Genomic DNA, 17,309 nt, shown 5'->3' on the forward strand with positions numbered 1-17,309 from the left:
CTGCAGAGTCTGCTGCTCGCTGTGTTAAAGTCTTTACAAGTGTATGTAGCAGCAGGGTGGCTGATGTACTGCATGTGTGTATGAGACAGGAGAAATATTACAACCACATAGAGAGTGCACTCACACACACACACACGAGACAGAGAGACACAGAGAGAGCATGTCCCCGCTCACTGACTGATGCCCCATAACAATCCACAACAGTGAGCTAATAACATTATATAATATTATCTTTTGGAAGAAGTGGCAGCTGCCACAGTGACAGATCATAACATCTGCAGAAGTCCAGATGTCTGGACTGTGACACTGTAGAAGACATATCTGTGACATCCACAGACACGAGGGAGACAGACACAGACAATACATTAATAAAGTGATGATAAAGGGTTACAGGGTTTAAACCTGGCAGCCAGTGGGAGCCTTGTGTGGACTTTACATCGGCTCCCTCCACCTACACTTCTATCTCTACACATTTCATCTTGTGCATGTTGCTGCTCTCTTTGCACCTTGGTGAAAATGGTCAGAAGCCTCCAGATGTGCTATTTACTCCTCAATGTAACGCCACGTTAAAAGCAGCATACAGCGTTGCACCATGCATCAGGTGGTGAATGGACTTCAGCTGCTGTCAGGTTCTTATTAAAGGTCCAGTGTGTAAAACGTGGGGAAAATCGTGATATCAAGCATTCAGATTCTAGTTTGCAGCGCTCACTCACCCCTCCCGTCGGCAAAATGACGGTGGCCTCCGAGGACAAAAAACTTGTTTACCACGACTGGGACAACTGGGAGTATTTCAGGAAAATGGAGCGATGAGGTGAAGATCTAAACCATTTTACAATATGTCTGCTGTTTCCTCCTCCTCCTTCTTCTTTTTTGGTTCATTTATGAATGCGAAACCCGCAAAACGTGCTCTCTGTCTGGCTGGATTTTCTGTTTGAGCTTCCGTACAAACATGGCGGTGCAAGATGGTGACACTCTCTCAAGCAAGACCCTTGCTATATGTACATATAAAAGAATAATTATAAGGCTACGAAAACCAAACAAATTTTATTTTATAGCGATTATACACTTATACAAATATATTCAGGGGTAGTATATTAAAATTTTGCCAATAAACCTTGTTAATTATTACACACTGGACCTTTAAAGGCTGAAAGGCCTTTGAAATAGTGTGACAAGGTGCCTGGTTATAGGCTTTGTCCTGCAGGGGCCATGGGTTCAAATCTGACCCACTAGCCTTAGTCCTTGACTTCACTGTCTCTCTCCATTGTCCTATAAAGAAAAAAAATGCTCAAAAATAACTAAAAGAAAAAAAACCTCATGTAACAAGAAGAAAGTGCAAAACAAAACCCAAAGAGACCAAATAATGTTTGGTTCCTGAAACATGACAGTGGACCTTGAAGGGTAGACTATGCAAGTCCAGTCGCTTTTCCTCTGTGTTGCTAACCCTCCTCTTGGCCATGTGCATTTGTTTACAATGAAGCTGGCGAAAAATCAATACATGGAGGGGTGGATAACGTAACATATACGATGTTATGGCGTGTATATATGTGTTGTTTTAACTGCCATAAACAAACGATTACAGGTTGTGGAGCGTGTTTGTGTCGCGGTGCCGCAGAGACAAGAGCTGGGACACCGGGTCGGTGGCCAGATTGCAAGGTTGGTTTTCAGCCATGAGACGCCAGGTGGAATGCAGAGAGCCTCCATTCTCACTGTAACAAGTCACAAGTCATGTAGTTAATCACAACTACTCAGGAGCTTTTTAATTACGGTAAAAAATATAGCATAGCCACAGGAGAAATCCTGCCTAGTTCCTCTTCAAGCTGCTGTTTGCAGTGTCTGAAATGAGCTGTCATGTTTACATGTGCAGTTACAACACCACCGTGCTCCCAGATGAGTTCAGTGTCATCATTAATGAATGTCAGTGGTATGAGAGTCAGACCCAGGTTTGATGAACTGAAGTTACCCTGAGTGTTCATTTGATGGATAGGACTCAGCCAGAGAGCTGCCGGTGTGTGACCAGACAGATGTGAGCCGTGAACACAAAAACAGACTATTTGTTGTTATTTCACCTAAAACAATGGACCAATCAGTAGCGGGCCAAGTCTCGAGTAAAGACATGTGGGTCATATAAAAACTGTGTCCACATCATGACGTCTGTCCGTCTGTCTGCCCTCTCATGTGAACTATTGTTGTGAGCGACAGGGAGGATCTCGTTTTCTCTCCGGCTTGTCTGCGGTAATAAAAATAATTAATTCAACAAACTCCTCTGACTCACCGTCCCGCCCTAGAACGCTCCATAAATCTGACTGTTATGGCCCATACGACAAAATAGCCTGTGCCTCCCACCCCCCGGTGGCTTGGTGGTTTGGCTCGACTGCAGTGGCTCGCTCTTTGATCCTCAGGCCCATTATGTGAATGTACGGCGTAAATGCCTTCATGTCAGAGACACTTTTAGAGCTGCAGTTCTCCAAAGTCAGACGTGGATAGAGTGCAGAGGTGGTGCGGGGCTGGAAAAGTGACTGTGCACAGATAAAATCATGAGCGGTAAAAATGTGATACGTCTGCTGCAGAATAAGAAGAAAAAAGCCACAGACCAGACAACATTTATAGGCTATTGACTTTCTCTCAGGCCTAAACAAGGCAGAGGTCAGGGGAGGACTCAGTCTGTGGGATGGTTTTCTCCTATGTCACAAACAAAATGTTGGTAAACTAAGACATTTTCTCCATCCACACAAATCATCCCGTTCTTATTGTCCAGTGAAATAGTATCTACTGAGGTTATAGTAGTCACACAAATGCTATCCTGCTTTCTATACCTGTTTATTTAGGTTTATACAGTATGTGACTTTTATTTTACTTTTAAAAAGTAATTAGTTATAGTTACTTTCCCCAAAAGGTAACTGAGTTAGTAACCGAATTACAGTAACTAATTACCAGGAAAAGTAATTATTGCGTTATAAATGCCCAAATATGTAAAAAAAAAAAATTGATTACTCATTATTGAAAAAAGAAGCACCGTCAGTATCACCGTTATTTCCGTTATTACAATATGAGAACCCAACAACACATTGAGACCAGGAGGACTTAAATTAAAATGCAGAATGCAGTTAATTAAATAAAAGAGTTAAAACAGAAGAAGGAGTAAAAGTAAAACTAAAGGCGGAAATGAGGAAAACTGTGAGACAAAATAGGACAATAGAGAAGGGCATGACAGTGGATCTAAAAGTAGAATAGGGAACTAAACTAATTAAGAAAATAAAGGTACCTTAAGATGGGGAATAGGCATAACTGGACCCAAAATGCAGACTGGAAAAACAGGTGCGTGAAAACCATTTATTTATTTGAACTGACAGACAACATGCCGGAAAAACTCACGTTGACAACAGACAAACTGACAAAGGACAACGGGAAAACACCGGGGTAAAATACACAAGGGAAAGAGACAGGTGGAGCAATCAGACAGCAGGTAATCAGAGGAGGGCGAGCATAGGAAGAGAAGATGCTGGACTTCAAAATAAAACAGGAAAAAGACGAGACGAGAGACACATATCATGACAATGTCTCCTTCAGTGGCTACTAAGACGCTGTGTGCACACATTATTGTAAAGCTGAGGGGTTTAACACTGACGCATCAAGATCTCATCATGGCCGACAAAATTAGACTGGTACATATCAACTTGCCAAATGACAGTTTGTGTCAAAAGCTGACATTAACTAGTTTCAGAGTTATCCGTGGCTTCGCATTTCGCATTTTGGGGTTTCAATACAAGACGGACATTACATACGAGCACTATGGAGGTATTTGGATGTTTTTTGGTGTGTCTTTTTGTTACGAAGAAAAGTGGTATCCATTAGCCCCGCTGTAACTCAGAGAAGGCACGGAGGACTCTGAAACTTCTCCCAGCACTTAGTCGACATGACGGTGAGTAGGTTGAAATTTCAATTTTGAGTGAACTATCCCTTTAACTTGGTCGTCTTGTCTGTTCATTATTATCATAATTGGTTTTCAGTTTTACAGTTTGGTTTGGTACATCACAGTGGGACACTTTTATCAGTGATCGCATTTTTTAAAGACGTTTTTTTGGAGGCTTTCACAAATTTGTTCATCCTGAGAGATGCAGCCCAGCCCTACGCTGGACAGGTTAGGTGTGTTTTACGGTGTGCACAAAGACGTCAGAAAAGCAAAAGGGGCCAAAATTAACTGATTCCCTGGGTGTTATGTTTCCATCACGGCTGAAACACCTGCATCTCTGAATACTCTTTGCACTGCCAACAAAAGCCCAGTGTTAGCGGGTGTTAATGGGTCGTTGACCAGGGGAAAAGGAGCTTTAGGTAGAGTTAGGGAAATATTGTGATTTAGATTAAATTGACCCATTTACAACATTGTGTAAAGCCGCTCTGCCAGAATACTGAAGTCCCACCCTGGGGGCAAATATCACTGTCTCGCACTTTTGGACTTCACTATAAACACTTACCAAGTCCTCAAAACCACTCCAGTGAATGGAGTCATACAGTGTAGGTCCCATTACACTGCATGACTGCATGCCAGGGACTGTGCCAGACACCAAACCGGCTGGTAAGAAAGGCTGAAGTGTTACATCCTGAGTGAAGTGAAACTGTGGTGGCCAAAGATGAAATCTGAGAGGATGCTGCTCACCTGTCTGTGACATCAGAGCTCACCTTTTCATGATAATCTCTCTGTATTCTGTTCTTATTCTGTCTGTGCTGAACCTTTCCCTCCGTTTCTGCCTGGACATCTTCACCTTTCTCTTTCTTGGCTGGGGACGTTTAAAGGTTATTCATCATTGAAGTGCCAATCAAAAGTTCAAATGTGCACTATAAACAAAAAAATATCTAAAAATCACTTCATGTTCAGCTTTAAAATATTTATCATTAACTGACAAGTAGGATACTCCATTTACTAGTCTCAGTATCCACAGCTCCAGCCTCAGTGTCCACTGCGTCTGCACATGCATTTAATGCTGCAATATCATAACTGATCTCAGAACAGTATCAGTTGAGAGAATGGCATTTTGACGACTCAAGCAGTAAATGTCCACAGAGTGCTACTCTCCTCTCTACTTGAAAAGCTCCAGTCTTTGCCAGCAGGACGTGGTCACACCCACCCAAAATGACAGAGACAATAGAAACAACAGCTGTAGTCAGCTCACACAGAAAATACCCTGCTGGTGCCACAAGTGGGCAGTAAGTTCCATGATGGATGAACAGACATCAGATCCTTTACAGGACAGAACGCTGCATTGAAATGTTTTATTGGTTCCACTTTGGCATCGTTCTGAGGTCTATTACTGCTGTGAAAAACCTATAGCCACTAAATCAGACGGTTGAATAGGAAAACTGGGTTTTGTGGATCTACAGCACCTGACATGACACATACTTGAATTTCAAACATCACATATAAAAGGTGATGTCCACAGCCTCACAGAAGGTAAGTTGGTGGAGAGGATCATCAGTTATTGTCTCCATTACAGTAGGTCCCATTCATGGCTCCCCTCCCCCAGATAGCTTGGTGTCATGTCCCTGGGTTTGTTTAGTTTTTCTTGTTTTATCTTCTTTGTCTGAGCAGCTAGGAAGAACTGGACACCAAAATAACTCATTGATGGGTAACAAAAGTTCTATATTGAAGAAGGGGAAAACGTAAAACAAAGTATCAAAGAAAAGGTCAACAGGCCTAGCTCACTGAGGAATATGAAGTACAACAGACAAAGTACAAAGCAAATCAGAAAAAGATAAGACAAGAAAGCAAGGACTCACTGTAACCAATATAACAAAGGAAAACCACACAGGACAGTGACGGAGACATGGAGGACAAGGAAGACAAGAACAACAAGACAAGCTGGCATAGAAGGGAAGGGGAGCACGGCTTATATACACAAGGAAGAGGGGCTAATGAAACACGGGTGAAACACATTAGGGCGGGGCATGAGCTGATTACACCTCCACCGTCCAACAGAACTTCCACAATAAAATTCCACTTCCTGTTCCTTTGTCCCAGATCTACAGAAGCAGAAATACAGTTATGATACTGCATAGGTTAAAATCATGAATAATTGTATTAATGTACTTTTCTATTAAAGTAACACTATAGCAGCTAACATTATGCAAATAGTTAAAATAATAGCCACATACGGACAAAATTTAACAAAGTTACAAGTAGTTTTTTTAGTACAGATCATCCATCTACTGTGGCCAGAGTCAGAGTGAGTCGACCAACGCAATATGGCCGTCGGTGAGTTACGTCTTAGTCTAGTCTGATCCACCCCTTTGTCAACAGCAGCAACTCAAATAGCTCAAAATACACCTAAAACCATATTACTTGAAATTATACTGAAATACTTCCTTGTTCTAAACAAACAAATAATACAAAATATAACTGTAAAATAGTTTGTCAATGATTAATGACGCGTACACTAAACAAAAACAGGGACATGAGACTCGGTGCCATAGCAGAGTGGACTGTGACTTTGCATGTACAACGTGGCAGCTACCAAAAGTTAAAGAAAATAAATGTTTCAAACAAATCCACCAGTGAGCAGAGATATTCCTTCTGTACTGTTTGACATCCAGAATATTCCCTGACCCATAACTGATCCACATGTGGAAGTAAGTAGTAATTACCAAAAGCAAATCCAGAGTTTTAAATCAGTAAATAATTATGTGTGCAGCATATTGAAAATCTAACTGAGTCTAAAATGAATTTGCCCCCATTGAGAGCAGAGATTGAGGACTTCCTCTGACAGTAGCCGTGCTGGAGCTGAAACCTCTCCATCCACAGCTCCCTGTGTCCACACACTGTTTCATGTTGCCTCTGTTTGAAGTCAAGGTGGGGTCAGGGGGAGCGCTGGCATAAATCACCGCAGTTAGAGGATGGCGGGAGGCTGCAGGAGGAGAACGAGCCGCAACCGCCGGGGCGAGGGCGTGCGGGGAGGCGATGAAATCTAATCTGAGAAGTTTTCATGGAGACATGTTTTCCTAGTGCAGGGGCAGGCTGTTGATCAGCTGTGGTATCCAAACAGAACAGGACTTTAAGGAGCTCCTGCTGGTTCCTGTGTTGTTCCTTTGGCCTGACGTTGTTCACCCCCATCCTCTTTTCTTTACCCCCACCGCTCCCAGGGGGGGAGGGGGGGCATGTTTAAAGTCCCGGACGGCCTGCTGTGCCCGGGTCCAGGATTTACTCCTGGATCCTCACCTGCAGGGGTCTCTGCTTTGATTAATGCTGAACACACCAGCTCCTCTGGTTTCTAATAAAATAAACCTGCTCACTTTTACAATGACAAATCCCACAAAGCTCTGTGTTTTATGAATAAGAAGAGCAATGAACACCAACAGGCCACAGTGTAGATATAATGTGCAGAAGGAACAAGAGACAAAACACTGAGATTGTTGCATAAAGACATAAGGAACCGGGATGTTCAGACTAGAGCAAATCTTAAAGGTGCAATAGTTCAGTTACATGCCACTAATATGACTCAATCTTAATGTGCTCAGTCATACAGAATCAAAACATTGCATTCCTGTTGAGGAACAAAAACATACAGTACATGCAGGCAAGAAGACAGGCTGCTCCACTCCACACATTACAACATGACACCAGAGAGATGGAACCTCACTGAGCCAAGAAGCTGAACAGACGGACCATCATCTTAATAAAATAGTATTATGTGTGTATCCAACTTCCTGCTCGGAGCCACAGAGCTCCTTTGTTGTAACACTCCTTCATTACTACATCACACACACACACACTGCAGTTTATTTAGACAACCCCATTTACACCATCCCGCCGCCTGAAACTCTCACCGGAGAATCGAGTGTCTATTGTTTCCTCGGCTGAAAATAGTTCCACAACAACTGCACAAAAACTATGAGCAAATTCAGCAAATCACAGACAGCTATACACATTTGAACTTCATATTAGTCCACAGAGTCATAACCCACATTTTGATGGAAAGCAAAGACCATATCTGTTAATATTTTACTGCAATGAAAGACAGATGATGATGATGAGGGAGGAAGCCAGTCTGATGTTATCAGCTACAATAAAAAATAAAAAAAAACTTAAATGTTTGAAATCAAGTGGTGTTTCTGAACCCACTACACAATGGCAGCCACAAACATTAACCGTTAAAGAGATATTTCAACATTTTGGCAAATTCACCTGTTGCCATATTCCCTATAGTTTTAGGAGTAGGTTCATTACCTTTAATTGTCGGTGCAAGTTGTTTTGAGATCAGCGGGGCAGAGACATGAGCTGCTCAGCTAACACATTGGAGGGTCATCGTATTTCTACATTTCCCTCATCAAACACAATCCAGCAACACCAAAAACGCTCTCATGGACAAGTTGTGACGTGCACATTCACCACGCTATGAGATAATAACATATACTATGTAACATTACGAGACATGACATGAAGCAAATACTCTGAACTACTTGCGCTTTAGAAGTCACTCTGCCGAGCAGCCGTGTTGGGAATGTAGTTCTGGCTACTCATTTGCCTTGAAAACAACTCAGTCTCACAATGTTCCATTATTGTTTCATAGCGTGGTGAATGTGCAGGTCACAACTTGTCCAAGAAAGTGTTTTGGAGTTGTTGGATTGATGAGTTTGATGAGGGAAATGTGGAAATACCGCACGCCGTGCAGAGCTCAGGGCTCAAAACAGCTTGCAGCAGGACTGACCAACTGGGCCGACGGGCCCTACTACTTGTCGCAGCATAGCCCCCAAGGCTCCTGTTGCCGGCGACGACCGGGTATGGGCTTGATGCTGCGGCACCTCACTCTGACTGTATTTTCCTCTTCTTCCCTGCTAAGTGTGTATCTGCCATTTCTCCCGGCTTGGCCGCATCCAATCGCTATTTTTTACACAAACCCAACTTCACCTGTGCCCCGTCATTGGTCGGGGAAAACACACAGACTCCCCACCAAGACACCAAAACAGCAAAATGTTCCCCACTGTCACCACCGCACATGAGTAGAAGCCCATAGGTGGTGATTGAGCAGGATTTCTGTTGTATAAGTCTATATTTAGTTTTTTAGGAAAATCCTACAGACTCTACCTTTAAGATGTGCAGAGTTCTGTGACACATCTGGAACAGATCATGAACGATGCATGAGTAACATTAAAATAAGACTAAACAAGTCAAAGCATTATACCTGTGCTGTAGTGAACCTGTGTAGGAAGCAGACCGGCTGTCAACAACACGATACAACATTCTGTTTATCAGCGCCTTTCAAAACACAATCATCTGCCAGCACCACCGTGGAAGCACAAAAAAACACCCACGACACCACAGATGGTGTTTGTTTCATTTTGACTTTCCCCTGACCGTTTGTTTGAGCTGAGGTTTCTGGTGTGTAACCAGAACCTGCAGCATCAAGAGGTCAACAGACCCAGCAGGGAGGAGAGGGCAGTGTGATGTTTCAAAATAAAACAGAAAGGCTTTTCCTAGTGAAGTTTTAAATGGACTGAAACTGATCAAATCACAAACATTAGGCTTTGTCAGTGGGTGTTAAACCTCTCTGATTCTGATCATCACCTTTCTCTGACACACCATCAATCCAGCTGTTATAGCTACTAGCCAGATGTGTGTTGATGGAGGAGCAAGCAGCTGTATCACCTCTGTGGAAGTGGTGACAGCCTCCAGCTCACCTCTGTTTGTCTCCTGACTGATTTTAATACACTCATCAGATTTGTCCGTCACTGTTGTATTTACAGTCATTCACACGTAAACAGTTACCCGCTGCTGTTTGACTTTGCTGCTATTCATCTGTGCTCCTATTTATACCTCACATGCCAAATACATACAGTAGCCTACATAATATACATGTATGTAACATAATCATCCTCATCAGATGTAGGCATTCTGTTCTCAGGTTCCACATACGTCCATCACACGTCGAGTGGATGCGATATCGACTGTAAGTAACACCATGACTCACAAAGCAACTAATTATGACACAATTGAACTCAAATACCTGAGAGTTTAAAGGTCAGCTTTATTGTGACATCATAAGTTCTCCTCAAAAACATACTGCTGTTTAACGCTCAGAGAAGAGTGCGATTACATTTCCCTGACTTGCTGCTTGGTGGAGGAATCAACCACAGAGGTGATTCCAGTTATGCATCCAGTTATTATTATTTTAATGTGCACAGTATATGACTCAGTTATGTATATGTGCAGTTATCTATTTGCAGAAGTGATGTCACTTTCCCATATCACCGTCAGTCTCAGGTCTTTGTCATTGATTTTCTTCAAGTGTACAGGTTGTGTCTTTAAAAAAAAAAAAGTATTTTGTGTGTGCTTCATATGTACCCACGATCAAAAAATTAAAAAAATATCGCAATTATACTCAATTTAATATATGGACTAATTTAATGTATTGATTATAATATGCCAAATATTGCTGAATGTCTGTCTGTAATATGTAATATTATTGTAACATATTAGTGATATAAAAAATATTCTATTTCATTTTATTGTACATTTTTTCAGTTTTGCATGGTCTGCCTCGCTGCTCAGTCCGATTCTCATTTCATTGTTTACTGTATATTTAACCTCATTATATGACATAAACGGCTGTTTAATGATAGCGTTGCTTATATACCTGCATTTATAAAATACAGCACTATAATTACATATTGTTTAAAAGCAGCACAACCAAGAACTGAAAGCACTGAAATAAAATATCACATCTAACAATGTATTGGACTGGAGTGTATCCGTAACATATTTTATGTTGGGTGTAAAAAGCTGTTGCTGTTGTTTTTTCTTTTTTGCAAATTAGTATATTTGCAATTTATTCAACTGCAGTTTATTTCTTCGGCCTGTTTCCTGTCCAGATGTGTCGCTCACACACGCAAATAGAGTTTCCTGAGAGTTTAAGAGTGGATTTTAATATTCTAATGATCACCTCTAAGATCCTGCTCCAGATGTTATTTGTGACCTGAGAGGAGCCTGAGATCCTCTGGCTGCTCGTTGGAAGTGGTCCCCAGGTCAAGACTAAAAACCAGATGAGGCCTCAGGTCTGGAACAACGTGTCTCAGAAAACCAGGCGAGGCGGCTCTTAAATGACACATGATCTCTTTTCTTTTTTTTTCACATTGTCTTCTCTCTGTATCGTCCTGTGCCTTTTAGCACACATGCTCTGATTTGAAATATGTTTATATAAAAATGTTTCAATGTATATGTTTTTTAAATTTAGTTTTTGTATTTCTCTCTTTAAAGCTTACAGAGATCAATCTCAGAATGTGAAAACACAATCACTTTCTCCTTGAAGGGATTCATCTTGATATATGTAACTAGGCCTATTTCATATTTTGAATGCGTGAAAAATCCAAATGGAAGGAAATGCGGATCTTCACCATGAAAACGTTGAAGTCGTTATGATTTCTCCTCGACCTAACCCACAGTGTGTCTCCAGTGTGCTGATGGTGGAAATACATGTAGGCCATTGTCGGTGCTCAGACGTGCAGCAGTGACACTGAGGCCCTGACAGAGAGCGTTTAGAGACATGAAAGAAAATCAGGCCGAGTCACAGAGACACCCAGCAGAGAGATGATGTGACAGTCAGACGGCCTGCTGTCAGCACGCTGCTCTGCCTGTCTGGAAAAGAAAACCTCAATACAACAGCAAGACCACCCACTTGCAGAGCCCCCCCCCCCCCCCCTGCTCCAAACAACAATGCTCATATCAACACAGCGCTGTCAAACCACAACCACAGCAAAGGCTTCAGACTGTAATCTGAGCAGATCTCTGTGAGCAAAAGAATCCTCTCACACCTTCTTCTCCTCCTCCTTCTTCTGCTGAATGTACAGCTCCCTCACATGTTTATAACATTTATACATTTGTGTATTTAATGACAACTTCCTGAGAAACATCTTTAATACACATCTCCTGCAGTTTGCCTCAGAGTGACTCACACGTCAGTCGTGCATACTCTTGTGGCTCGGTGGTGTGACTGTTACTGTCTTTATAAAACTATTAAAGTCTTATTGGGCTGTAACATAACAGCTGCACAGATGTTCACAGATGTGCCATTAAATATAATAACAACTGCACTCTGGTGAATACGGCCTTATTCTGATGACTGTAGGCCTACAGTTTATTATGGTTATATTATAATATATGAAAGCCTGTTATACATTTATGACCTGAGAAAGAAGTCAACATATTAAACATGAGTTTTCATATGAAAATAAAATGGTCTAAAAAATCTGTGTTAATATGTTATTAATACAATCTATGAATTCCTAAATTAATTCATGTGTATTTTAGATTTTTTTTTCTCATATTTTGTAAATAACAAATTACTGGTAATTACCTTTTTTTTATTCTTTGCATCAACTCACTGCAGTAAATGTTATGTTAACAATATGATATCATATGAATATTATCTCTTTGATCAACAAATTACATTAAATTAAACTACATCAGGACGCACAGCATGAAAATGATTATAACTGAATTTAAATGTGACGTAGATAATCCTTTCCGTTTTTTATATTGTTTGTTTAATTGCAATGACAAAAATGAGGGGTGATTTAATAGGCCTAATACTAATAATAGATTTACATTTAAAACATCAGACAGGAGATGGGCTAGAAGAGATATGAGAGATAGGTCTGACTTTAGTCTTCTGGAATCAACAAAATGGAATAAATTCATTTAGTTTTGAATCCAAATGTCAGTCCCAGTGGTCTGGTCCTGTCTGACTGATGTGAAGGAAATGATTGTTTCATTGCAGGTGAAAATGGAAAATTGATTCAACTGAATTTCTAATTTGATATCTGTACATAATGTAAAACAAAGCTGGGGGTCTTTTTTTCTTTCTTTTTTTTTTTACACAATAGCTACAGGGGTTTAGTATAAGTGTGCAAAACACCTAAAAAGTAATTCAATTGTGACATGTTTCTATTATTAGGGTTAAATTCTACTAATAAAAAAATGTAAATGTGTAGTTATATATTTTTGGTGATTACAAATGAAAATTTTTTTTTCTTCAGTTGTTTTAATATTTCTAAGACTGATATTGACAGATTATATTTCTGGAGGTTCCAGTCTGAGTTCATTTCTTTTCTTTGCAGCTGGTTGCTCGCCAGGCCTGAGGCTTAACACTCACCAGCCTCTTAATGCGTCTTTGTTTATATTTTACTGCAACTTACTGTTTGGTGACTGAATAAAAAACACATTTCTTTCTCTGTGACATCCCAGCAGCCGCAGCCCTGAGCGCGCTGCGCCGTGCAGGCCGCGCTGAGCCCGGGCCCCGGGGTGTGTGGTGTGGTGTGGTGTGGTGTGGTGTGGTGTGGTGTGGTGTGGTGAGCAGAGTGGGGGTCGCAGGCAGCTACTTACTGCTGGTAGTCGCTCTTGCAGTACAGTTTGGTGTCTCTGAAGTAGCAGGTGGCGGTGAGCGGCTGCTGGCACGCGGCGCACTGCAGGCACTCCTCGTGCCAGGAGGCGCCGTTGACCCGCATCAGGAAGCGGTCTGAGATGATCCGGGCGCAGCCCTCACACACGGCCCGCTCACAGTCCCCGCCTGACGGGGAGGAGGAGGAGGAGGACACGATGAAGAACCACAGCCTGATCATCACTGGTTTACATTAGACTGGCCAAAGCCTGGCTCTCTCCTGTTAAAGGCTCAGTTCACGCAAATTGGAGGAGAACAAAATATCAGGGAGGTCAGAGCTTCTGAGACGGTTCAACTGATCTGAGGTCTGTCACAGTTAGTAATGAATTTCTACTTGTTTTTTATTCTGAATATACATTCAGCTACAGAATAGATTTCAAAGTCCTGCTCCTGGTCTACAAATCACTGAATGGTTTAGGTCCAGAATACATGAATGACATGTTAGTAGAGTATAAACTCAGTAGAGCTCTGAGATCTACTGACTCAGGTCAGATAGTGGAGCTCAGAGTTCAGACCAGACATGGTGAAGCAGCATTTAGCTGTTATGCTGCACACAACTGGAACAAACTACCAGCAGAACTGAGATCAGCCCCAACTGTGAGCACCTTTAAATCCAGGTTAAAACATTTCTCTTTTCATGTACTTATGGCTGAGCTCTTTTTAAGAACTTTAAACTTGATCTATTTTATTTTATTTACCTTTTTTTAATTCGTATTTGCTCCTGTTTTTAATGTTTTTGTTTTTATGCTGTTTTTCTTTTTTTTTATGTTTTGTCTTTATGTAAAGCACATTGAGTTGCCTTGGTATGAAATGCGCTATATGAATAACGATGCCTTGCCTTGAAATGCTGAAATGCTTTGAGCTGCATATATGAGCCTGACAGTCATTGTGTTGAGGTTGGAGACAGTCTCTCCACTGTGTCACTGTGGGCCTGTGTCATAATGAAGGCCTCAATAAAACCAACAGTCCTGGACCTGCAGGCTGCAGTGATGTGACATTGACTTCTTCACATGTACATGTTTTTAATCTAATGCAGTGAAGGTCCATGGAGGCTGTTTGTCTCCTCCCCGCTGACTGCATCAACATTTAGATTTTAGAAAAATGATGTGAAACCTCTGTCTCAGTTTTCTACTGTAATTAATAAATATAGTAATAAATGGAGCTGGAATTATGTTCAAACATACAAAACCCATGTAGAACAAAAACATAAAAGCTAATATGGCTACAGATCACAACAGACAGTACGATGGAAAGAGATTTTTTTCTGATTATAGCAGGATTTCCATGTTTTCTGTTCTTTATTCTTAGTTGCAGCAAAATAATTTCATCTGTAAAAAAGAAAAAAAATCAAAACCCCTGTTTTTGACTGTGAGCTGTCTACCTTAGATGTAGAGAATAATTTTAAGAATTAAACCCCACAAATAAAAGAAAATAAAAGCATATAGTCCAGAAAATAAAGATCTCGGCCTGCTCGGTGCTTCAGTAGCAGAGCTGATATAAAGTGAAATGAAACAATAGGAGGTTGTGAGCCAGGTCTCGTGGAAAGCAGAAGACGGGTTTCTATAGCATGAAGAGGCTGCTGATGAGCAGACAGCAGGCCTCACACACACACACACACACACACACACACACACACACACACACACACACACACACCACTCACCGATCATGACGTCCAGAGAGCAGGCGTCAGTCCGCAGTCGGTCCTCGATTTTAATGTCGTTGAGCATCTTGACGCAGGCGGCAGGCTGCGCCTCGCGCTGCGCCTCGCGCTGCGCCTCGCGCTGCGCCGCGCGCCGCTCCGAGCACCGCGCGCTGCCGCTGTCCATAAAGGATCCGGCTCCTCTGCTGCTTCCCTCTGAGACCCGAGACCCTGGAGGAGCGGCACGAGCTCTGGACCTATAACCGAGCTTTATAACAAACAAAAAAAAAAAGAAAAAAAAGAAAAAGAAAATCCTCAGAACTGGAGCCTCACGCGTTTCCGGTCTCCAGGAGCACTGGTGATCAGCTGATGTAAATCCAGATGTGCGGAGTGAAGACGGTCCAGCAGCGCTCAACCTGATGTGCCATCCTCAGCCCGGGTGTGTGTGTATGTGTGTGTGTGTGTGTGTGTGTCAGAGCGGGTGAGGCGGATCGGGGCCCTCCCCCTGCCCCTGCCCTCTCTCACCGCCCCGCAGCGGCATTGGCCTGGATGGATCCGCCTCCACACAGACCAGCAGAGCCCACAGCCTGGCTGCTGCTGCTGCTGTAGACCCGGGCCTCACGTCATGGAGGGACTGTGGTGGGTTTAATCAGGGACGCAATTTACCACCAATAAACACGTGTCTGCACTTTGTTCACTTCTTCAACCTTAGTTAGATTTTTTGCCATGTTCAAACCTGCAGAGTTTCCACTTTTAACCGGAACCTCTTCAAATTGATCCAGTTCAGAAAATCAAATAGCCTACAAAAATCATGATGAATTGCCAGGCCGCTGAAGGATATATAAAACATATGTAATTATTATTATAAGATTTTATTGTCGATTCACATCTGGGAATGAAAAATAAAATAACATTTAGCCAAATAAAAAAAATCCTATTTATAGGATAGGCCTATTGACTGTGTTGATTATTGAAGAGCAATAGCTCATATTTTATTGTCAATTAGAAACATCATTATTTCATACACATTCAAACTCCATTTAAAGATGTTGTGTTATAAATGTGAAAATAAGTTTCCGAATTAAACCTGTGCCTTAAATGTGCAAAAGTCTCCACAATACACACTCACACGTGTCCAATATTACCCATAATGACTTCACATTAATGTATCAGTAATAGATTCAGAGACTGATGAGGTGTCAGTCGGCCTGAGATCAGCTGTGTGTCTGCTCTTTGTTCCCGCTGCGTTCATGGTCAGTTTGTAGATAGAAACGTATAAGAGCAGGAAGCTGCAGCAGTTACCAGGACTAAGAGATGATGACACCTTCCACTGTGTGTCCCAATTTAAAGGGCAAAATCAACATGGTACATGGTCTCAATACACTTTACAATAAAATCAAGTACAATAATAACAGACAATAAAACAATCGTAAAACACCAGAGGAAAAATGATAAAACAGTTAAGAATTAGTTTAAACCAAAAATATTGGGTAAAAAGGTAAGTTTTAAGACGGGACTTAAAAATTGCAGTGGATGTAGCTTCTCTCGTGGGAGGCCATTCCATAAAAAAGGACTGACAAAGGCTGACTTTTTATTGATTGATGGGATGATTAGTGAATCGAGAAAAATAAAATTTAAGTAAACGTGAGAGAAGAGGTCTATCGGATGATATCTGTACAAAATCTTCACATTCACAAGGAACCATCAAAGATTCAGGGAAAAATGATTTCAATATAAAAGTGGGTGATTTAAAATAAAGACATGAAGAACAAAATCTGTTTTTGTTTTTTTCTAATGTATTAATTATTGTCTTAAAATAACTTGGGCCTGTTTTTATGTATTTATTGCAGTTATTTTTTAATGTCATTGAATCATTTTTTCATTCAGATAAACATTCATGTAATAACATCACATGAAAACTTGATTTAGAATTTCAGTTATTTTTCAAAATGATGATTTCAGAAATGGTATCTTTTCAGACCATGTATAGGCCCTGGCCACTAAACATGAACATGAAAATATTGATAATAGTAGCTGATATTTTATTTTATTGTATTTCATGTTTTATGATGACAAATTGTAAAATGAAACTGTCACTGAAGGCGTGGGAGCTCGATCAGTATTTCACTTGTAGAGAGGGAATCAGTAATTAAGAATCACTGCATTTATTCAGTTTAGATGTGTGTAGCTAAAAAAAATGTTTTTTTAAAATCAAACCTTTTCTCTCCAGTGTGTGAGGCTGA

At 41.2% G+C, this 17,309-nt stretch overlaps 1 protein-coding gene across 1 annotated transcript in view; it reads right to left on the reverse strand.

The window, feature by feature from the left end:
* The window catches only part of LOC146977706 (LIM homeobox transcription factor 1-beta-like), a 46,620-nt gene extending 31,114 nt beyond the window's left edge, over nucleotides 1–15,506 (reverse strand). Inside the window, exons 1-2 of the mRNA XM_085792458.1 lie at nucleotides 15,088–15,506; nucleotides 13,370–13,553 (exon numbers count right to left, since the gene is read on the reverse strand). Of these exons, the coding sequence (XP_085648584.1) occupies nucleotides 13,370–13,553; nucleotides 15,088–15,253 (350 nt within the window). The 5' untranslated portion in view covers nucleotides 15,254–15,506. The remainder of the gene's footprint in view (nucleotides 1–13,369; nucleotides 13,554–15,087) is intronic.
* Between the last annotated feature and the right edge of the window lie 1,803 nt (nucleotides 15,507–17,309).

This window comes from Trachurus japonicus, chromosome 12 (assembly GCF_045865225.1).
Source record: "Trachurus japonicus isolate A0001 chromosome 12, Traja_1.0".
Lineage (NCBI taxonomy): Eukaryota > Metazoa > Chordata > Actinopteri > Carangiformes > Carangidae > Trachurus > Trachurus japonicus.